The sequence below is a fragment of the Mustelus asterias genome, chromosome 10, assembly GCF_964213995.1.
Source record: "Mustelus asterias chromosome 10, sMusAst1.hap1.1, whole genome shotgun sequence".
NCBI lineage: Eukaryota > Metazoa > Chordata > Chondrichthyes > Carcharhiniformes > Triakidae > Mustelus > Mustelus asterias.
The window spans coordinates 35,558,955-35,583,348 of record NC_135810.1 but is presented as its reverse complement, the minus strand read 5'-3'; the positions used below and the strand labels follow the sequence as shown (position 1 = coordinate 35,583,348).

Sequence of the window (24,394 nt, the reverse complement as noted above, 5' to 3'; positions counted from 1 at the left end):
TTGAGTGTAGTGAGGTACTGAGGAGGGTATCAAGGTCACAGGAGTGTACCGGCAGACAGGAAGGTGGGTTGAAGTGTGTCTACTTCAATGCAAGGAGCATCCGGAATAAGGTAGGTGAACTTGGAGCGTGGATTGGTACTTGGGACTACGATGTTGTGGCCATTACGGAGACATGTGAGAACAGGGGCAGGAATGGTTGTTGGAAGTTCCGGGGTATAGATGTTTCAGTAAGAGTAGGGAAGGTGTTAAAAGAGGTGGAGGAGTAGCATTGTTAATCAAGGATAGTTTAACGGCTGCTGAAAGGCAGTTCGAGGGGGATCTGCTTACTGAGGTAATATGGGCTGAAGTTAGAAATAGGAAAGGAGCGGTCACGTTGTTGGGGGTTTTCTATAGCCCCCAAATAGGAATAGAGATGTGGAGGAAGAAATTGCAAAGCAGATTATGGATAGGTGTGGAGGTCACAGGGTAGTTGTCATGGGTGACTTTAACTTTCCAAACATTGATTGGAACCTTTATAGGTCGAATAGTTCGGATGGGGCAGTTTTTGAACAGTGCGTGCAGGAGGGTTTCCTGACACAATATGTGGATAGGCCGACAAGAGGTGGGCCACATTGGACTTGGTACTGGGTAATGAACCGGGCCAAGTGTTAGATTTGGTTGTGCAAGAGCACTTTGGAGATAGTGACGATAATTTGGTGTCATTCATTATTGCAATGGAGAGGAATAGGGCCTTACGGCAGGGCAAGGTTTATAATTGGGGGAGGGGTAATTATGATGCAATTAGGCAAGAATTAGGGAGCATAAGATGGGAACAGAAACTGCCAGGGAAAGGCACAAATGAAAAGTGGAGCTTGTTCTTGATAGGCATGTCCCTGTCAGGCAGGGAGGAAATGGCCGAGTGAGGGAACCATGGTTCACAAAAGAGGTTGAATGTCTTGTCAAGAGGAAAAAGGAAGCGTGTGTAAGGATGAGAAAACAAGGTTCAGTTGGGTCGCTTGAGGGTTACAAGGTAGCAAGGAATGAGCTAAAGAAAGGGCTTAGGAGAGCTAGGAGGGGGCATGAAAAGTCCTTGGCGGGTCGGATCAAGGAAAACACCAAGGCTTTTTACTCTTATGTGAGAAATAAAAGAATGACCAGGGTGAGGTTAGGGCCGGTCAAGGATAGTAGTGGGAACCTGTGCATGGAGTCAGAAGAGATAGGAGAGGCGATGAATGAATACTTTTCTTCAGTGTTCACCAAGAAGAGGGACCATGTTTTTGAGGATGAGAACGGGATACAGGCTGATAGGCTGGAGGAGGTAGATGTTCTGAGGGAAGGTGTCTTAGCAACTTTGAAAAACCTGAGGGTCGATAAGTCCCCTGGGCCAGATGGGATATATCCTAGGATTCTTTGGGAGGCAAGGGATGAGATTGCAGAGCCATTGGCTTTGATATTTGGGTCCTCACTGTCCACGGGGATAGTGCCAGAGGACTGGAGAGTGGTGAATGTTGTTCCTCTGTTCAAGAAAGGAAATAGGAATGACCTTGGTAATTATAGGCCGGTTAGTCTTACTTCGGTGGTTGGTAAGTTAATGGAAAAGGTCCTGAAGGATAGGATTTATGACCATTTGGATAGATGCAGCTTAATCCGTGATAGTCAGCACGGATTCGTGAAGGGGAAGTCTTGCCTCACAAATTTAAGAACATAAGAACATAAGAAATAGGAGCAGGAGTAGGCCATCTAGCCCCTCGAGCCTGCCCCGCCATTCAATAAGATCATGGCTGATCTGACGTGGATCAGTACCACTTACCCGCCTGATCCCCATAACCCTTAATTCCCTTGCCGATCAGGAATCCATCCATCCGCGCTTTAAACATATTCAGCGAGGAAGCCTCCACCACCTCAGTGGGCAGAGAATTCCAGAGATTCACCACCCTCTGGGAGAAGAAGTTCCTCCTCAACTCTGTCTTAAACCGACCCCCCTTTATTTTGAGGCTGTGTCCTCTAGTTTTAACTTCCTTACTAAGTGGAAAGAATCTCTCCGCCTCCACCCTATCCAGCCCCCGCATTATCTTATAAGTCTCCATAAGATCCCCCCTCATCCTTCTAAACTCCAACGAGTACAAACCCAATCTCCTCAGCCTCTCCTCATAATCCAAACCCCTCATCTCCGGTATCAACCTGGTGAACCTTCTCTGCACTCCCTCCAATGCCAATATATCCTTCCTCATATAAGGGGACCAATACTGCACACAGTATTCCAGCTGCGGCCTCACCAATGCCCTTTACAGGTGCATCAAGACATCCCTGCTTTTATATTCTATCCCCCTCGCGATATAGGCCAACATCCCATTTGCCTTCTTGATCACCTGTTGTACCTGCAGACTGGGCTTTTGCGTCTCATGCACAAGGACCCCCAGGTCCCTTTGCACGGTAGCATGTTTTAATTTGTTTCCATTGAGATAATAATCCCATTTGTTATTATTTCCTCCAAAGTGTATAACCTCGCATTTCTCAACGTTATACTCCATTTGCCATATCCTCGCCCACTCACTCAGCCTCTCCAAATCTCTCTGCAGATCTTCTCCGTCCTCCACACAATTCACTTTTCCACTTATCTTTGTGTCGTCTGCAAACTTCGTTACCCTACACTCCGTCCCCTCCTCCAGATCATCTATATAAATGGTAAATAGTTGCGGCCCGAGTACCGATCCCTGCGGCACGCCACTAGTTACCTTCCTCCAACCGGAAAAACACCCATTTATTCAGACTCTTTGCTTCCTGTCGGATAGCCAGTCCCCAATCCACTTTAACACACTACCCCCAACTCCGTGTGCCCTAATCTTCTTCAGCAGCCTTTTATGGGGCACCTTATCAAACGCCTTTTGGAAATCCAAAAACACTGCATCCACCGGTTCTCCTCCATCAACCGGAGGTAACTAAGTGTGTAGATGAAGGTAGAGCAGTTGATGTCGTATACATGGATTTTAGTAAGGCGTTTGATCAGGTTCCCCATGGTCGGCTCATGATGAAAGTAAGGAGGTGTGGGATAGAGGGAAATTTGGCCAATTGGATAAGTAACTGGCTATCTCATAGAAGTCATGATGTGGAGATGCCGGCGTTGGACTGGGGTAAACACAGTAAGAAGTTTAACAACACCAGGTTAAAGTCCAACAGGTTTATTTGGTAGCAAAAGCCACACAAGCTTTCGAGGCTCTGAGCCCCTTCTTCAGGTGAGTGAATTGTGTGGAGGACGGAGAAGATCTGCAGAGAGATTTGGAGAGGCTGAGTGAGTGGGCGAGGATATGGCAAATGGAGTATAACGTTGAGAAATGCGAGGTTATACACTTTGGAGGAAATAATAACAAATGGGATTATTATCTCAATGGAAACAAATTAAAACATGCTACCGTGCAAAGGGACCTGGGGGTCCTTGTGCATGAGACGCAAAAGCCCAGTCTGCAGGTACAACAGGTGATCACACCACACAACCCTGCACCACACAACCCTGCCACAGCAACCTCTGCAAGACGTGCCGGATCATCGACACAGATGCCATCATCTCACGTGAGAACACCATCCACCAGGTACACGGTACATACTCTTGCAACTCGGCCAACGTTGTCTACCTGATACGCTGCAAGAAAGGATGTCCCGAGGCATGGTACATTGGGGAAACTATGCAGACGCTGCGACAACGGATGAATGAACACCGCTCGACAATCACCAGGCAAGACTGTTCTCTTCCTGTTGGGGAGCACTTCAGCGGTCACGGGCATTCGGCCTCTGATATTCGGGTAAGCGTTCTCCAAGGCGGCCTTCGCGACACACGACAGCGCAGAGTCGCGGAGCAGAAACTGATAGCCAGGTTCCGCACACACAAGGACGGCCTCAACCGGGATATTGGGTTTATGTCACACTATTTCACATAAATATTTCTGCTTTTTTCCTCCTGAGTCTTTATCATGCGATCCTAGAATCAGAATTTATGTCACACTATTTGTAACTCCCACAGTTGCGTGGACCTGCAGAGTTTCACTGGCTGTCTTGTCTGGAGACAATACACATCTTTTTAACCTGTCTTGATGCTCTCTCCACTCCCATTGTTTTGTTTCTTAAAGACTGGATTAGTTGTAAGTATTCGCATTCCAACCATTATTCATGTAAATTGAGTCTGTGTCTTATAAGTTCTGTTTGTGAACGGAATTCCCACTCACCTGAAGAAGGGGCTCAGAGCCTCGAAAGCTTGTGTGGCTTTTGCTACCAAATAAACCTGTTGGACTTTAACCTGGTGTTGTTAAACTTCTTACTGTATCTCATAGAAGACAGAGGGTGGTGGTGGATGGAAAATTTTCAGACTGGAGACCAGTTATCAGCGGTGTACCACAGGGATCAGTTCTGGGTCCTCTGCTATTTGCGATTTTTACCAATGACTTGGAGGAGGGGGCTGAAGGGTGGGTCAGTAAATTTGCTGATGACACCAAGATTGGTGGAGTAGTGGATGAGGCAGAGGGCTGTTGTAGGCTGCAAAGAGACATTGATTGGATGCAGAGCTGGGCCGAAAAATGGCAGATGGAGTTTAACACAGATAAGTGCGAGGTGATTCATTTGGTAGGACAAATTTGAATGCAGATTACAGGGTCAACGGCAGGGTTCTGAGGAATGTGGAGGAACAGAGAGATCTTGGGGTTCATATTCCCAGATCTCTGAAGGTTGCCACTCAAGTGGATAGAGCCGTGAAGAAGGCCTATAGTGTGTTAGCGTTTATTAACAGGGGGTTTGAGTTTAAGAGCCATGAGGTTATGCTGCAACTGTACAGGACCTTGGTGAGACCACATTTGGAATATTGTGTGCAGTTCTGGTCATCTCACTATAAGAGAGGGAATAGGGGAGATCCTAAATGAATACTTTGCATCGGTAGTCACGAAGGGCGTGTTAACCGGGAGTGTCTCGGAGGGAGGTGTTGACCCGTTACAGAAAATCTCCATTACAAGAGAGGAAGTGTTAGGTTTTTTAGGGAACATTAAAACTGACAAAGCCCCAGGGCCTGATGGCATCTATCCTCGACTGCTCAGGGAAACGAGAGATGAAATTGCTGGGCCTCTGACGGAAATCTTTGTCGCTTCTTTGGACACGGGTGAGGTCCCTGAGGATTGGAGGATAGCGAATGTGGTCCCGTTGTTTAAGAAGGGTAGCAGGGATAACCCAGGAAATTATAGGCCGGTGAGCTTGACGTCCGTGGTAGGGAAGTTGTTGGAGAGGATACTTAGAGACAGGATGTATGTGCATTTAGAACGGAACAATCTCATTAGTGACAGACAGCATGGTTTTGTAAGAGGGAGGTCGTGCCTTACAAATTTGGTGGAGTTTTTTGAGGAAGTGACAAAAACGGTTGATGAAGGAAGGGCCGTGGATGTCGTCTATATGGATTTCAGTAAGGCATTTGACAAAGTCCCACATGGCAGGTTGGTTAAGAAGGTTAAGGCTCATGGGATACAAGGAGAAGTGGCTAGATGGGTGGAGAACTGGCTTGGCCATAGGAGACAGAGGGTAGTGGTCGAAGGGTCTTTTTCCGGCTGGAGGTCTGTGACCAGTGGTGTTCCGCAGGGCTCTGTACTGGGATCTCTGCTATTTGTGATATATATAAATGATTTGGAAGAAGGTGTAACTGGTGTAATCAGCAAGTTTGCGGATGACACAAAGATGGCTGGACTTGCGGATAGCGAAGAGCATTGTCGGGCAATACAGCAGGATATAAATAGGCTGGAAAATTGGGCGGAGAGGTGGCAGATGGAGTTTAATCCGGATAAATGCGAAGTGATGCATTTTGGAAGAAATAATGTAGGGAGGAGTTATACAATAAATGGCAGAGTCATCAGGAGTATAGAAACACAGAGGGACCTAGGTGTCCACAAATCCTTGAAGGTGGCAACACAGGTGGAGAAGGTGGTGAAGAAGGCATATGGTATGCTTGCCTTTATAGGACGGGGTATAGAGTATAAAAGCTGGAGTCTGATGTGCATCATCAGCTGTATAGTACGCTGGTAAGGCCACATTTGGAGTACTGCGTCCAGTTCTGGTCGCCGCACTACCAGAAGGACGTGGAGGTGTTAGGGAGAGTGCAGAGAAGGTTTACCAGGATGTTGCCTGGTATGGAGGGTCTTAGCTATGAGGAGAGATTGGGTAGACTGGGGTTGTTCTCCTTGGAAAGACGGAGAATGAGGGGAGATCTAATAGAGGTGTACAAGATTATGAAGGGTATAGATAGGGTGAACGGTGGGAAGCTTTTTCCCAGGTCGGAGGTGACGATCACGAGGGCTCACGGGCTCAAGGTGAGAGGGGCGAAGTATAACTCAGATATCAGAGAGACGTTTTTTACACAGAGGGTGGTGGGGGCCTGGAATGCGCTGCCAAGTAGGGTGGTGGAGGCAGGCACGCTGACATCGTTTAAGAAGGATGTGGAAGCATTGGAGAGAGTGTAGAGGATATTTACCAGGATGCTGCCTGGTTTGGAGCATAGGTCTTGTGAGGAAAGGTTGAGGGAGCGAGGGCTTTTCTCTTTAGAACGGAGGAGGATGAGAGGCGACTTAATAGAGGTTTATAAGATGACAAGGGGGATAGATAGAGTGGACGTTCAGAGACTATTTCCTCGGGTGAATGTAGCTATTACTAGGGGCATAACTATAAGGTTCATGGCGGGAGATATAGGAGGGATGTCCGAGGTAGGTTCTTTACTCAGAGAGTGGTTGGGGCGTGGAATGGACTACCTGCTGTGATAGTGGAGTCGGACACTTTGGGAACTTTCAAGCGGTTATTGGATAGGCACATGGAGTACACCAGAATGATAGAGAGTGGGATAGCTTGATCTTGGTTTCAGACAAAGCACGGCACAACATCGAGGGCCGAAGGCCTGTACTGTGCTGTACTGTTCTATGTTCTATTATGTATCCAGGCTCTTCACTCCCTCCCGGTAACCAGTGCACTAATGAGGCAGAACGCCAGCAACCCGACACCATCCCCAGTGCCATGCCTGAGTGGGCTGGCAACCGCTGCCACATCATCGCCTTGGTGGGCACGGGGGACATACGAGTGTCTGTGAGGGAGTATCCATTGAGAACTCCTGCATCATAGACATGAGTGCACCCACCCGTATGCCTAGTGCAGTGGCGACAAGGAATGGCTTGCAGTTCAGACAGACGAGGAAGGCGCACCCTCATGACTTGCACGGGATGGGTTTCCATCGAAGGCAGCACTGCAGAGTCCATGAAGTGTGAAGAGCCGTGTTAACACCTGCCGAGCTCCCCTGATTGGAGTAGCAGCTGACAGAGCTGCTGCTCGTTACTGTTAGCGGGCCTGAGATGGAAAGTCTGCAGTCAGCCAACGAGCCTGCCCAGCACATAAATGGCAGGGTGGCTATAGCGACTTCAGTGCAGTTGGGAGTTGACTTCAAGCAGACCCAAGCCAGCACCAAATCCTAACCTGAGGACCCCCATATCGGCATGAGCCCCCCTCAAACCCCTGCATCCATGCAAGCCCCCCACCTCATCTCACACCATGGCAGCAGCTGAGACTCCCAGGGGTTAGTGCTCAGTTGTACTCACCTCCTTGTTCCCCTTCACTACTGCCGAGCCTGAAGCAGAATTTTATAGAGCAATATTGATTCGGTCCAGTGTGACATCATGCCGGTGAGCTGGGAAGATGCTGGGAGGGGAGGTGATCAGCAACCTTGCTGCTGATATTGAAATTTTGGGAGCAAAGTGTTCGCACCTGTAGAAAGGGGCTGGGAAGATAGCAAACCATTTGATGCTATGCGCGAATCTGATTTTTAGCTTCATACGCCATCTTCCCACCTTGCCACGCTAATTAATGGGTTGGATGAGGTGGTAAGATGGCACCCACTATATTTAAGTATATTTTCTTTGGAAATGGAGTTGGAACATCTGATAATACAAATTATCAGCCCCAAAGAGCATTAAAAGTTAATGCAGTCATGAAATTGCAGAGAAAACAATCTAATCAAAAATTTTAATTTGCAACCAAGAGTAGAACCCAAACTAAGAAGGTAAATTCCAACTCAGCATGATGTTGGTTGAGGGATAAATATTGACCAGGTTGAAAGGATAAATACTTCATTTTTCAGATGGTGCTGTGAAATCTTTCACATTGACCTGAGAAGGAAATCTTGGTTTAACATCACTTCCAAAACCTAGCCCTCCTTCAGAATTATATTGTAGTGTCAGCTTAGGTCGCATAGGCAAGAGTGTGCGATTTGAAGCAATTTTATTTTCAAATTATGCAGCAGCATAGAAAACAAAAGTTTCCACTCAGACGTTCCGCAGTTGACGCCTTGAGTGATGTGACATGCACAGCTGAGTGAAAAATTTAAATGGCCCATGCAATTCAATAAATTTCCCATGCACTCTGAAAAAACTTTGAGGAATTCCTTTTTCCTACCCAACCTTCAGAATGGGGTAAGAGTGTCAACACTGAACAATAGCTGTTAGCTAATTTAGTTTGTATCTAAGTATTGTATTTTACTTAATTATGTAACCAATGGGATTAAAAACTGCAAGTCAGGGTCATTGTCAGTTAAATGATTGAAAGCAAAGTTAGGAGATAATTTTAAATTTCTTTGAACCATGATATTTGGGAGCTTAATAAATAGAGTGAGAGAGGACACTTGATCAGGGGTGAAACCATGCTCAATCAGGTGGTTCGCCCAAGCTAGGGTAGAGTCAATGATCATGGTAGCCGATGAGGTTTAACCAAAGCATTGCCTGATGCAATTTTTCAAAGCCATTTCGGCCTTTTGGCAAAGATGAAGTGTCAGATCAAGCCATGGTGGGATGCAATGCCTCATCTTGTCAGCTTGGATCTAGTTTGTCTCCCTTGTGGGGACCATGAGTTGGATTCAATTGGAATTTAGGTGGAATAAAAATTTGAAATTTAAATAAATATATAATCCTTTACAAACTTTTGATTTATCCATGCTATTTCCAGATTTAACCTGCATTTTCATAGTTCCTGTACTTGTTACCTTGTCTGCCAGTAAGTCTTATTAATTTTATGTTTTTCCCCAGCATCCTAGATATCCTCAAAGAGGAAGGAAGAATTATGGATGGTCTTTATAACCTTGGAATCAAAGACAAAGATCTAAGCAAATTTCTGAGTCTGAATGTTTATCCTACAGAAGAAAACCCAGCTCTTGATATCCGACACTCAACCATAATTGTTAGTATATTGTGCATTGTTCTGTGTTGTGTGTGTGTTCTCAGCCTTTGATCACTTGAGCTCTTCTTGGTATATAGTTCCGAAGAACAAAGGGACCTTGGCGTGTTTGTCCATAGATTTCTGAAGGCGGAAAGGCAGGTTAATAGGGTGGTGAAAAAGCTATATGGCACACTCGCCTTTATCAACCGGGGTATAGATTACAAAAGCAGAGAGGTCATGATGGAGTTGTATAGAACTTTGGTGAGACCACAGCTGGAGTACTGTGTGCAGTTCTGGTCAGCACATTATAGGAAGGACGTGAACGCACTGGAGGGGGTGCAGAGGAGATTCACCAGGATGTTGCCTGGAATGGAACATTTAAGTTATGAAGAAAGGTTGGATAGGCTTGTGTTGTTTTCACTGGAGCAGAGAAGACTGAGGGGCGACCTGATTGAGGTGCTCAAGATTATGAGGGGCATGAACAGGGTGGATTGGGAGCAGCTGTTCCCCTTAGTTGAAGAGTCAGTTACGAGGGGATACAAGTTAAAAGTGAGGGGTGGGAGGTTTAGGGGGGATTTGAGAAAAAACGTTTTTACTCAGCAGGTGGTGACGGTCAGGAATGCACTGTCTGGGAGGGTGGTGGAGGCAGGATGCCTCACATCCTTTAAAAAGTACCTGGATGTTATGGCGCACCATAACATTCAAGGCTGTGGACCAAGTGCTGGCAAGTGGGATTAGGTGGGTAGGTCAAGGCACTTCATGCATCGGTGCAGACTCGATGAGCCGAAGGGCCTCTTCTGCACTGTAGTATTCTGTGATATGATTGTTCACAAATTTTTTTGGCTTTATATTTGTCTAAGGATTGTGTATAGCTTTGTCACAGCTTCAGGAGAACATCAGTGGAAGCCCTGGAGTAAATAATATATCAGTCATACAGCACAGAAATCCAAATAGCTCCAAATAGAATCCAAATCTTTATCCAATTTGACCTGCGCCTCTGTTCTTATTCCATAACTCTGCAAATTTCAACTTTTTAGGGAATGGCAGTATGTGAATTGCTCTTAAGGAAAGCCAGCATGGACATGATTGGTCATATAGCCTTCTTCTGTGCTGTAAAGTTTCTATGATTCTTTACTAAATCCAGTTCTCTTCTGAAAGTTTTTATTGAATGTGTTTTCACCACGATATCAGGGAATTACATCCCAGATTGTAGCAATTTACTACTTAACAAAAGAAACAATCTAATTTGTCCCTCCTGAATTTTGGGCCATTTCTAATAACTCCCTGTCTTCTGGTAACCAATCCTCTTGCAATTGGAAACAGGTTTTTTCTTATCTGCCCATAAAACTCTAACTCATCCAGGTTCTTACTGGCATGTCCATCGCGACAAGTCAAAAACCTGTTCACACCCGGTTTCTGACCTGTCGCAATATTACCAGCCCTGTTCTAATTAGCCTTGCATTTGGGAAGGGTGTGAGGCAGATTTAAATATTTATGATTTGATTTTAATCTTATCAGGGAGCTTGGGATGCAATTGTCTGGGCTCATTTGCCTTAATAACCTCACCGGTGGAGGTCCTCACCAGCAAGCACTACGTATGGTACCCCACCAACGGGGACCTGACATGGTGGCCTCACTGGTGGGACTGGAGGCCACTGAGGTCCCACGTGTGGTTAAAGGCAGGGGTGGGCAGTGCCAGCCTGGCACTCTAGAAGTTTCACCGAGCATCCTGGCAGTGTCAGCCTGGCACGCTGATTGTCCACCAGACACCCTCGCACTGCCCACCGGGCACCCCCGACACCCACAACCCCCCAGCCATCAGGTTTTCAATCCCCACTGGAGAAGATGTCCCATAATCAAAATGAATAAAACCACAATTGCCTTGCATTTTAATTCTCTTTGTCCTCAAATCTCCTGGATTCAACATTGAGTTCAATTATTTCATTCTCTAATTTTTGCACTCTTGTTGTCTTCCTTTTTCATTGCAGGTTTTTGTTTTACTTTTGCCTTTCTCTATGTGTCATAGGATAAGCTAGTGTCTCTTGGAGATTCCTTTTCAGCTTTATGTGGAGCCTCAAGCTCCTCATGCCCTTTTACATTAGGATGTGCTGCCATATGTTTGAGAAGTCTGTTAATTGCACAAAAAACAAAGGTGTTGAAAGCTATACAGCGGTTTCTTGAAAGTATGAAACAGGGCAATGGCTAAAAACATTTTAACTAATCCTTTGTTTTGGAACCTCCTTCGCATTTTGCATCCTTCACTGACCAGTGGAGTAGGCAGGTTACTTCAACAAGGCTTCAACCAATCTTTTGCTGGGATTAGTTTCCAATTGGTGCATCAAAACAATTTGGGATTCCCATTCCCACTGATAGCCTTCCGACAAAATCTTGTCCAACAGGGAGAATTTCACCGAAATTACTGTATTTGTGGATCTTCAACATATTTACTGTCTTGTTCCTTTTTGTTTAGTGGATAAATGACCTGGAAAGGGACCAAAAGTACCGTTCTTGGCCATCAAGTTATCAAGAGTTATTGCGACCAACCTTCCCAGGTGTTATACGGCAAATTAGGCGCAACTTTTTCAATTTGGTAAGTATTTTGAAGTAAAGGTAATGAGTTAATCATATGCATTTTTGGTTTAATTTTACACTAGCTCTATGATTATTAATCTGATAATGGTACAAAGAATTGGATGTGATGGAAGTGAAGTCACATTAGTATTTTTTTTAATTAAATCTTTATGTCAATGAAATGCTTGACAGAGAAAAGTTTATTGGCTAGAGTGTTATGCTCTCCTTTCCCCAGGCGGGCTTGTTCTGAGGCGGTGGGCTGGGGGAGCATGAGATTACATGAAACAGGATCCTGCCCACCCTGACCTGGTTACAGTTTTATGCCAGGGCAGGCAGGGATGGGAAACATACCCTTGCCCCAAGTTTTCAACTGGTGGGTGGATGACCAATCGGGGGACAAACACAAAAAATTCAAACACGAAAGTTCAATCTTGGATGGGAAAGCGGTTGCTTCCTCCAACAGAAGCACCATTCTGACTGGAGGGTGCCCTCCCTTTAAGGCCCGGTGACCTTGAAATAACACTTATTTTTATTTTGTATTTGGACAACTGTGTGAGTTGTTGAACTGAGTGAACTCCAATTTGCCTATCACAATTCCCACTCCCTTGTGATGTCACATTTGGTGGAAAATATGGGCTTAGGTTGTGGGAGATCATAGAGAACTCAGATCGATAATGGAAGCCCTAATGCTACACTGGCTCAACGTGAGGCCATCAGAGTGCTGCAAGAGGCCATTCATACTCAAGTGGAGATTGACTGTTTGTTTGTTTATTTGTTACTAAAATCAGCTTCTACAGGCAAAACTCCACATGGGCTTGTCAGTTAGACAGCTCAACCTTCCTGAGAGTCACACAGTGCAGAAAAGGCCTTTAAGCCCATCAAGTCTGCACCAATAACCACCACTAAAGTCGCACTAATCCCATTTTCTCGCACTTGTTTTTGAATGTTATGGGGCGGTGGGGGGGGGGGGGGGGGCAATTCTCCCAGCCCGCTGCACTGCAAAGCCAGCACAGCGGGCCGCGTGGCTCAAACCGAGGTCATTTTGCGGGTCCCCTGTTGGGTGCTTTGGCCTCCGCAAGTCTCTGGCAGCCGGACTTCCGGCACTGTCAGCTCCGCGCCAGAAATCGGCACAGAGCTGAATACTTTATGTAAATCACTATTTTATTCTATTTTACATTAGGGAGAATCCCAAGATATTCGATAAATACATTAAGGGGAAGAGTAGGGCCAAGGAGGCAATCTAAGTCTGAAGCCAGAAGACGTTGGAAGGGTGTTAAATAAATACTTCTCTTCAGTCTTCATTCAGGAAAAGGAGAACATAGGCATATAATTCAGGAAAAAGGACTGTGAGGAATGTACAGTGGTTAGCACTGCTGCTTCACAGCTCCAGGGTCCCGGGTTCGATTCCCGGCTCGGGTCACTGTCTGTGTGGAGTTTGCACATTCTCCTCGTGTCTGCGTGGGTTTCCTCCGGGTGCTCCAGTTTCCTCCCACAGTCCAAAGATGTGCGGGTTAGGTTGATTGGCCAGGTTAAAAATTGCCCCTTAGAGTCCTGGGATGTGTAGGTTAGAGGGATTAGCGGGTAAATATGTGGGGGTAGGGCCTGGGTGGGATCGTGGTCGGTGCAGACTCGATGGGCCAAATGGCCTCCTTCTGCACTGTAGGGTTTCTATGAATTCTATGATTTAGTAAAGCGTTTGTCAAAGTCCCTCATGGTAGGCTGGTGAAAAAGGTTGGATCTCATGGGATAAAGGGGGAGGTGGCTAGATGGGTGGAGAACTGGCTTGGTCACAGAAGACAGAGGGTGGTAGTGGAAGGGTCTTTTTCCGGCTGGAGGCCTGTGACTAGTGGTGTTCCGCAGGGCTCTGTATTGGGACCTCTGCTGTTTGTGATTTATATAAATGATCTGGAAGAAGGTGTAACTGGGGTGATCAGTAAGTTTGCGGACGACACAAAATTGGCAGGACTTGCAGATAGTGAGGAGCATTGTCAGAAGCTACAGAAGGATATAGATAGGCTGGAAATTTGGGCAAAGAAATGGCAGATGGAGTTCAATCCTGATAAATGCGAAGTGATGCATTTTGGTAGAAATAATGTAGGGAGGAGCTGTATGATAAATGGCAGAACCATAAAGGGTGTAGATACGCAGAGGGACCTGGGTGTGCAAGTTCACAGAATCTTGAAAGTGACGTCACAGGTGGAGAAGGTGGTGAAGAAGGCATATGGCATGCTTGCCTTTATAGGATGGGGCATAGAGTATAAAAGTTGGGGTCTGATGTTGCAGATGTATAGAACGTTGTTTGGCCGCATCTGGAATATTGCGTCCAGTTCTGGTTGCCACACTACCAGAAGGACGTGGAGGCTTTGGAGAGATTACAGAGGAGGTTTACCAGGATGTTACCTGGTATGGAGGGGCTTAGTTATGAGGAGAGATTGGGTAAACTGGGGTTGTTCTCCCTGGAAAGACGGAGGATGAGGGGAGACTTAATAGAGGTGTATAAAATTATGAAAGGCATAGATAGGGTGAACGGTGGGAAGCTTTTCCCCAGGTCGGTGGTGACGTTCACGAGGGGTCATAGGTTCAAGGTGAAGGGGGGGAGGTTTAACACAGATATCAGACGGACATATTTTACACAGAGGGTGGTGGGGGCCTGGAATGCGCTGCCAGGCAAGGTGGTGGAGGCGGACACACTGGGAACGTTTAAGACTTATCTAGACAGCCATATGAACGGAGTGGGAATGGAGGGATACAAAAGAATGGTCTTGTTTGGACCAGGGAGTGGCGCGGGCTTGGAGGGCCGAAGGGCCTGTTCCTGTGCTGTATTGTTCTTTGTTCTTTGTTCACACTTAGTCACATTTTTGAAAAATTATATCAAATTTGTTAGGCATTCTCTAACAAAGCCATGCTGACTATCCCTAATTAACTCATGCCTTTCCAAGTGGAAATAAAATTCCCTCCTTCCGAATTTTCTCCTATAGCTTCTCTACCACTGACATGAGACTCACCGGCCTATAATTTCCTGGTTTACCTCTACCACACTTCTTGAAAGGTGTAACCACATTAACCATCCCCCAGTCTTTTAGCACTTCCCTGTGGTCGGAGAGGAATTAAAAAATTGTGTCAGAGCCCCTGCAATTTCCTGCTTTGCGTCCCATAGCAGCCTGGGATGCAATTCATCCGGGCCTGGGGATTTGTCTATTTTTAAACTCATCAGAGCCTCCAATGACATTTCCTATTTCCAACTGTACATTCCTCACAGTCCTTTTTCCTGAATTATATGCCTATGTTCTCCTTTTCCTGAATGAAGACTGAAGAGAAGTATTTATTTAACACCCTTCCAACGTCTTCTGGCTTCAGACTTAAATTGCCTCCTTGGCCCTACTCTTCCCCTTAATGTATTTATCGAATATCTTGGGATTCTCCCTAATCTTGTGTGGAAGTCCTTTTACATACCCTCTTTTTGCTCTTCTAATTGCTTTAAGTTCCCTCTTACATTTCCTATATTCCTCTAGGGCCAAAGCTGAATTGCTCCCTATGCACTCCTTATCCAGCCCTGAATTGTCCTAGCCATCTAGGGTTCCCTGAACTTATTGCTCCTACATTTCCTCTGATTGTGAACATGTTGGACTTATACCCCACCACATTTCCTTTTTGAATGCCCCCCGCAGCTCGGCTGTAGACATCCCACAAGGAGCTGTTCTGAGTCAACTTTGGCCAGATCCTGCCTTATTGTAATAAAATTTGCCTACCCCCTAATCCAAAGCCATTTTTTGCCACCTTTCTCCTTGTCCACAACAAACTTGAACAGTGCTGTGTTGTGGTTGCTATTGCTATCATGTTCCCCTATTACAAAAGATGACTGAGATGGATGATGTGGAAACTTTCCTGAGGATTTTGAATAGGCAGCAAACAGGAATGCCTGACCATGAGACCAATGGCTGGAATTATTTCTCCGTATTTGGCTGACAAAGCCCAGAATGTTTATGGCCCGGAGAAGATAACAGCTGAGAATTACAAGGCACTGGAAAAAGAAATCCTAACATGGCTAGGAGTAATGACTACTACCACTTTCATGCCTGGGTATACCAAAAAGAAAGGGCACCCCAGTCCCAGATGCTTGATCACTTGGCTCAGAGGAGCTCAGCCCTGGAGAAGTGATGGAAAGAGTCATCCTTGCTCACTTCCTCAGGACCTTACCACTGCACATAGGAGGTTGGTGAACCAATGGAATCCCCAGTCAGTGGATCAAGCAATGAAACTTTCCATGAAATAGTGGTACTAATATAGGAAAGCCAAATGTTTGAGTTATAAGGATAGGCTAGATAGACTGGGACTTTTTTCTCTGGAGTGTAGAGGGCTGAGGGGTGGTCTTATAGAGATCTATAAAATAATGAGGAGCATAGATCAGCTAGATAATCAATATCTTTTCCCAAAGGTGGGGGAGTCTAAAACTAGAGGGCATAGGTTTAAGGTGAGATGGGAGAGATACAAAAGGGTCCAGAGGGGCAATTTTTTCTCTCACAGAGTGGTGAGTGTCTGGAACAAGCTGCCAGAGGTAGTAGTAGAGGCGGGTACAATTTTGTCTTTTAAAAAGCGTTTAGACAGTTACATGGGTAAGATGGGGATAGAGGGATATGGGCCAAACGCAGGCAATTGGGACTAGCTTCGGGGTTTTAAAAAAAAAGGCTGGCATGGACAAGTTGGGCCGAAGGGCCTGTTTCCATGCTGTAAACCTCTATGATTAAATGGAGAAACCTAAGTGAGAAGTAGGGCCCGAACTAAAGTGTGCCGTTACCCAGTGACAGAGAAGAGAGCTTGTTGGGAATTGGGATACATGGTTGGCCATTGTCCCTTCCAGAGTGACCCAAGACAGAGGAAGACCCTAAGGGTCATTGCAGCCTTTAGCGCCACCAACCTTGTAACCCCAAGAACCCATCAACTGGATAGGGAAGAGATAACCATAGAACTCATGTTGGACTCTAGGAGCATGGTAACTTTGGTGGACTAAGTGTTGGTTGCCCAAAGACATGCCTTTGAAGGAAGGAGCACATGCCTTGGCAATCATTTGTGTACATGAGGATACCCGGACACATCCCATAGTGCAACTCCACTTTTAAACACCCCAAGGGGATTACCAGGCTAAAGTTGGTGTGGTAAAGCAATTGCCATATCAAGTACTGATTGCTCGAGATTGTCCTTTCAGGCACTATGGGAGCAGTCCAGAGCACTGCATCAGATGCTGTGGTCTATTGGGGGATGCAGATAGGGAACTTCCTGAAGACGAGCATGAAGACGTCTTTCCAAAAGTGGAACTGCCTGAGACAGCTTCCCAACAGTGGAACTTTCCGGACTTGAGATGAAGGTGTGCATTCAATGAGTAGTACCTATTCTGAGGTAACATCTGGAAAGGGCTCAAGCGGAGCGGGGTGGGATGGGGGGGGGTCTCACACTCTACCAATGCCAAAATATATGTGAGTTTCTGTCCCAGGTGTTTTCAAACCTTCCATCTAAAACTCTCAACCTAGACCACAAGATTGTCACCGAACCAGGACAAAAGGTGCGACTACAGTCCTACCAGATCCCTGAAGCATGGCGGGAAGCTATCAAGAAAGAGGTTGCCTTCCAGGTGACAACTTGGACCCAAGGGGGTGTATGTGGTGTCACCAGGGGCTGTGTTTTGGAAGGGCGGTACATTTCTCATAACATTTCAGTTTTTGAAGAGTTTCCCCCTACTAAGACGGCCACAGGTAGTCAACCCAGAAGTCACATGGCGGACTGGGAAAAGCCCCATCAGAAATCAGTGTAACAAGGATCAGCTGTGTAGCCTTGCTAGACTATATGAACAAAGCACTGAGTCCTGCTAGGGCAGAGGTCATCTTGGTGTCTTGAAAAGTGAGAAAGTTGCTGTGTTTATGCAGTTCCATTGCTGACCTCAGACAGTACAAAAACTCTGATTTGGATTGAACTTTAACCTGTAAGAAAACCTGCTCTGGTAATCTGGCCTTTCTCATCTGTATTTTTACCTTCCCTTCTGAAAGACTGTTGCTGTTGGATTATTTTGTATTTGGAGAACTGAGTGAACTCCACCCCACCTATAATAATCCTCAGCCGCTTGCAATATCACACTGCATATGAGCTTTTAGTAACTTCAGAACAATGACACGGGTATCTTCGGACATTAGCACTTCCTATCCTCTCACCATTTAAGAAGCTCACTGGGTATTTCTGGTCCTGCCTTTGGCGGACATTGTCACAAGTGGGATCGAAAGTTTAAAGAGCATTGACCTTTGGTGAGAATTTCAGTGGGACCAGAAAATCCTGCCTAATGTTTTTCTATTTTTTCTACCAGAGTGGGTGTCTTCATACTTATTCACATTATATTCCATTTGCCACATTCTTGCCTATTCACTAAGCATGACCAGATCCTCTCGAAGCTTCTTTGTATCCTCCTCAACTTCCACTCTCAACTAGTTGTGTCATCAGCAAATCTGGAATTTTATTTTGTTAATTCATGGGACATGGGCATCGCTGGTTGGCCAGCATTCGTTGCCCTTCTTCAGAGGGCAGTTGAGAGTCAACCACATTGCTGTGGTCACATGTGAGTCAGTCCAGGTCAGCTTCCCTTACATTAGTGAACCTGATGGGTTTTTCCAACAATCGACAATGGTTTTATGGTCATCAGTAGATTCTTAATTCCAGATATTTGTTATGAATTTAATTCCACCATCTGCCGTGTCGGGATTCGAACCTGCATCCCCAGAACATTACCTGAGTTCCTGGATTATTAGTCTAGCAATAATACCATTAGGCCATTGTCTCCCCATTTGATCCCCACATCTAAATCATTTATATAATGGTGAACTGCTGTGCCTCAGCATTGATCCTTGCACTAGTCAGGCTGCCATCCTGAGAACAGCCAGTTTATTCCTACTGTTTTCTGTCTGTTTACCAGTTCTCAAACAATTCCAGTATTATTACCTCTAATCCAAACGTGCTGCAATTTTTAAAAAACTACTCATGTGAATCAGAAGGCTTCTAAAAGTCCAAATGTCCCAAATGCACTGGTTCTCCCTTATCTATGCTTTCGGTAACATCTTCAAAACTCTAGTAGGCTTATCAAACATGATTTCCCTTTCATAGTTCCATGTTGACTGCCCAATAGTTTCATCATGTCCAGTTATCACATCTTTTATAATAGATTCTAACATTTTCCCATTGCTAACATCCAACTACTAGTTCAGTTTCTTTCTCACTCCTCCTTAAATAGCATAGTTACATTTGCAACTTTACAGTCTGCAGGAACCTTTCCAGAATGTAAAGAATTTTGAAAGATAAATACCAATGTATCCACATTTGTCCTTGCTAATCTTTTCCTTTTTATGTGAAGGAGCTTTTATAGTTTGCCATTATGTTTCTCGGTAGCTAGCATTCATATTCTCTTTTTGCGCTTTCTTCATAGAATCTCTACAGTGCAGAAGGAGGCCATTTGGCCCATCGAGTCTGCACCGACCACAATCCCACCCAGGCCCTATTCCTGTAAACCTACATATTTACCCTGCTAATCCCCCTGACACTAGGGTCAATTTAGCATAGCCAATCAACCTAACCTGCACATCTTTGGTCCATCTTCTAAATTGCCCTCAATCCTTGGGCATACTCTAGCAACCTGAAAAGCCACTTGATCAAAAGCAATTTTAAATATCAGCCAATGTTACCTCGCCTTTTCTGTTGGGTTTGTGTCTTAGAGGAATGTATATTTGTTGTAGAAGTCTAAAAGTCAAATTGACCTCTCATTCCCCAAGGCATTGCCAATGTTTTGTTGAATTGAGAAAGGTGAAACATCTGAACATGTTCTTTCTGTTTGCAAAGTCCTGCATAGGAATATATGTAACTCAGAACAACAGGTCCGACATTTGATCTGATTTCATAATTGGACAGCACTTAAATCCCCAATGTGCTAAAAATGATGCTAACCAATTCAGTCATGTTTGCAATGTGGCTCACCTATCCTTGCTAGAAGCCACATATATTAAAATGCAGGGTCCTGTTCTTTGTAGCTCTATCCATTTCTCTCTCAAATCACTTTCTCACATCTCCATCAGAACAAACCACTAACATAAACCTTCATTTCTTATTCACTTATGGGATATGGCCTACATTTATTGCTCACCCTAATTACTCTTGCGCAGATCCACGAGAGATGAGTGAGATCCTAAATGAATATTTCTCATCAGTACTTATTGTTGAGAAAGGCATGGATGTTAGGGAACTTGGGGAAATAAATAGTGATATCTTGAGGAGTGTACATATTACAGAGAAGGAGATACTGGAAGTCTTAAAGCACATCAAAGTAGATAAATCCCTGGGGCCTGATGAAGTGTATCCCAGGACTTTGTGGGAGGCTAGGGAGGAAATTGGGAGTCCCCTAGCAGAGGCATTTGAATCAGGAGACATGATTAGTAAGTTTGCAGATGACACCAAGATTGGTGGCATAGTGGACAATGAAGAAGGTTATCTAGGATTTCAACGGGATCTTGATCAATTGGGTCAGTGGGCTGATGAATGGCAGATGGAGTTTAATTTAGATAAATGTGAGATGATGCATTTTGGTCGATCAAACCAGGGCAGGACTTACTCAGTTAATGGTAGGGCATGGGGAGAGTTGCAGAACAAAGAGATCTAGGGGTACAGATTCATAGCTTCTTGAAAGTGGAGTCACAGGTGGACAGAGTGGTGAAGAAGGCATTCGGCGTGCTTGGTTTCATTGGTCAGAACATTGAATACAGGAGCTGAGACATCTTGTTGAAGTTGTACAAGACAACTTGGTAAGGCCACACTTGTAATACTGTTTACAGTTCTGGCCACCCTATTATAGAAAGGATATTATTAAACTAGAAAGAATGCAGAAAAGATTTACTGGGATGCTAATAGGACTTGATGGTTTGAGTTATAAGGAGAGGCTGGATAGACTGGGACCTTTTTCCCTGGAGCGTAAGAGGCTTTGGGGTGATCTTATAGAGGTCTATAAAATTATAAGGGGCACAGGTAAGGTAGATAATCAACATCTTTTCCCAAAGGTAGGGGAGTCTAAAACTAGAGGCCATAGGTTTAAGATGAGAAGGGAGAGATACAAAAGGGTCCAGAGGGGCAATTTTTTCACACAGAAGGTGGTGAGTGTCTGGAACCAGCTGCCAGAGGTAGTAGTAGAGGCGGGTACAATTTTGTCTTTTAAAAAGCATTTAGACAGTTACATGGGTAAGATGGGTAAAGAGGGATATGGGGCAAACGTGGGCAATTGGGACTAGTTTAGTGGTTTTAAAAAAAAGCACGGCATGGACAGGTTTCCATGCTGTAAGCCTCTGACTCTAGGGAGTGGTGAGTCGTCTCCTTGAACCATGCGATATCAGTACAGCAACATTTGAGTTCCAGAATTTTGATCTAACAACAGTGAAGGACTGATATCTTTCCAAGACAGCATGTTGTGTAACTTCGAGATTAATTTGCAGGAGGTGGTGTTCCCATACACCTTTGCCCTAGTCTGTACAACATTTAACACTTCAAGTGTACTGTTAAAGTAGTTTTTGCAAGATGCTGCAGTGCATCTTAATATAGGCGGTACACACTGCTCCTACTGTGCAGTACTGGTGGAGGGAGTGATTGGTTAAGGTAATGGATGGGATGCCAGTCACGAGAGCTGCTGTGTTTTGAGAAATGTCAAGCTTCTTGAATGGAACTGTACTAACCTATACAAAGGGGGAGTATTTCATCACACTCCATTCCATCCAAAGATGTGCAGGTTAGGTGGATTGGCCATGGTAAATTGCCCCTTAGTGTCCAATAATGTGTCGGTTAGATGGTTTAGCCATGGGAAATGCGTAGGGTAATGGGGATAGGGTGGGGTAGAGGGCCTGGGTAATGTGCTCTGCTCAAGAGTCAGAGCAGACTCGATGGGACAAATGGTCTCTTCTGCACTGTAGGGATTCTATGACATTGACTTGTGCCTTCTAGGTGATGGACAGGCTTTGGGGAATCAGCAAGCGTGGAAATCGGGGATCATTTGCAGAATTTCAAATCTCTATTAGCTTTGCAGCCACTTCTTAAATAACGGATACTGTTCAGTTTCTGGTCAGTGGTGACCCCAGTATGTTAATTTTGGGAAATTGAGAAATGATAATTGTGAGGGGACATAGTTTTAGGGTAGGGGGCAGGGAATTCACACGGGATTTGAGAATTCTTTTCAGAGGGTGATGGGAATCTGGAATGCACTATCTGGGAAGGTAGTGGAGGCCAGAAGCCTTACCATCTTTAAAAATTATTTGGATGAGCACTTGAAACATCATAACATTCAAGTTTATGTCCAGCATTACATAAGATATGTCTGGGTGAGGGAATTTCCTCCTGGAACCATATCACAGTGAGATAATGAATGCCTTTGGAGGGGGAGAAAAAAAATAGTATTTTTTCTTAATAAATCATCGAGGCATGTTTGGATTCAGATGATGGCCAAGTTTCATTGTTGTGGTTTAGGATTATTCCTGTGCACTTTAATTGGAATACCTTATCAATTAATCCAAGAAATAAAACTAAACACTGCTTAAAATTCAAAAGAAATAGAAGGAAGAGGTGACTGCCATATCGGCAGTGGAACCTGCTCTGTCATTCAGTATGATCATGGCTGCTTTTGCCTTAACTCTCTCACCTGCTCCCAAATCCCTTGGTTCCCCGAGAGACCAAGGCTGCAATTCTCCCAAAAAAGTTCTAAGTGTCGAATTCACGGGAGAACTGGTGTAAATTACACTGGTTTTTTCAGTGCGACTTCAGACAAAAATCTCCCACACTCTGCGCAATGCAGAGATCACAATCGGGAATATCATTAAAAGCTTGGGAGGGGCAAGGGCCTATTCATGCCGGAGGCTGACAGTTCTGGGCCCCTGCGCATGCGCACTGGCCCCTATCTGTCAGCGTGCAGTTTGCTGGCCAGCCCGAGACCGCCGCAGTGCTGCCCCCACTCCCCCACAGCCTGATCGTGGCCCCCCCATCCATTCGCGGGCCAGCCCAGAACCCCTCCCCCCGTCTCAGACTGCCCGATCCCCAGCCTGCCCTGATCGCTGGCCTCCCTCCTACCCCTCTCATTGCAATGGCAGCGGGACCCCACCCCTCCGAGCGCCCCCTGGGCATAGGCACTTTGCCCCTTGGGCAGTGCCAGGGGGCCCAGGCTGGCAGTGCCAGGATGCCCATGCCCAGGGGCTGCCAGCACAACATTGTAATCTACCTGATAATATGTTAAATTAAGTCAGTATGCCCTGTCCATGAAATGAAGGGCAAATCACATCCAGCCAATTACAACCTCATCAGTCTACCGTCCATCATCTAAGTGATAAAAGTGCAACAAATAGCATTTAATCAGCAATAACCTGATTTTGGGTTCTGCCAGGATAACATGGCTCTAAATATGGACAGAAGAGCTGGATTTCGGAGGTGAAAGTGGTAGTCCTGGACATCAAGGCAACATTTGTCTACGGAGCCTTGACAAAGTCAATGGGAATCACTGCACTGAAATAGCTGAAGCCATAACCAATACAAAGGATGATAGTTTTGATTGTCAGAGACCAAAAGATTTGATTGTCAGAGGACATTTCCACAAAAGTACCTCATGGTCGTGTCATAAGCCCAATCACCTTTAGCAAATTTATAATAGTCTTCACTCCATCATAAGATCAGAAGTGAAGATGTTTTCTGTTGATTGCAAAAAATGTTCAGTATCATTTGTAACTCAGATATTGAAGCAGTCTGTGTCCACATGCAGCAAGACATGGATAATCTTCAAGTTCAGGCTGATTAATGACAAGTAACATTCATAACACAAAAGCGCCAGGCAATTACATCTACCAAGCCAACATCTAATCATCCCCCCTCAACTTTTAAAGACAGAATCATATAGCACAGGAAACATTTGTCTAAGGAGCCTTGACAAAGTCAATGAGAATCACTGCACTGAAATAGCTGAAGCCATAACCAATACAAAGGATGATAGTTTTGATTGTCAGAGACCAAAAGATTTGATTGTCAGAGGATGGGGCATCTTTAATCCACTGGTAGAGAATTCCAAAGATTTGCTGTAGCGATTTGAGGGTGGCATGGTGGCTCAGTGGTTAGTACTGCCTCACAGTGGCAGAGACCCAGGTTCGTTTCTAGCCTTGGGTGACTGGCTCACCCCTGTTTGTATGAGTTTCCTCCGGGTGCTCTGGTTTCCTCCCACAGTCCAAAGATGTGCAGGTTAGATGGATTAGCCATGCTAAATTGCCTAAGATGTGTTGGTTAAGGGGATTGGTGGGGTAAATGCATGGGGTTAAGGAAATGGGGCAGGTGTTGCACCTGGATAAAATGCTGTGTTGGAGAGTCGGTGCAGACTAGATGGGCTGAATGGCCTTCTGCACTGTAGGAATTCTTTGTGGGACAAGGGGCTATTATAGAATCATAGAAACCCTACAGTGCAGAAGGAGGCCATTCGGCCCATCGAGTCTGCACCGACCACAATCCCACCCAGGCCCTACCCCCACATATTTACTCGCTAATCCCTCTAACCTACACATCCCAGGACTCTCCGGGGCAATTTTTAACCTGGCCAATCAAC

The 24,394-nt window shown here is 45.3% G+C and overlaps 1 protein-coding gene across 2 annotated transcripts in view; it reads left to right on the top strand.

Annotated features, from left to right (window-relative positions):
* Positions 1-24,394, top strand: part of uggt2 (UDP-glucose glycoprotein glucosyltransferase 2) — a 608,113-nt gene that overhangs the window by 277,501 nt on the left and 306,218 nt on the right. For both annotated transcript variants that reach the window (XM_078221650.1, XM_078221652.1), the window contains 2 exons: positions 9,060-9,210; positions 11,660-11,779. In XM_078221650.1, the coding sequence (XP_078077776.1) occupies positions 9,060-9,210; positions 11,660-11,779 (271 nt within the window). The remainder of the gene's footprint in view (positions 1-9,059; positions 9,211-11,659; positions 11,780-24,394) is intronic.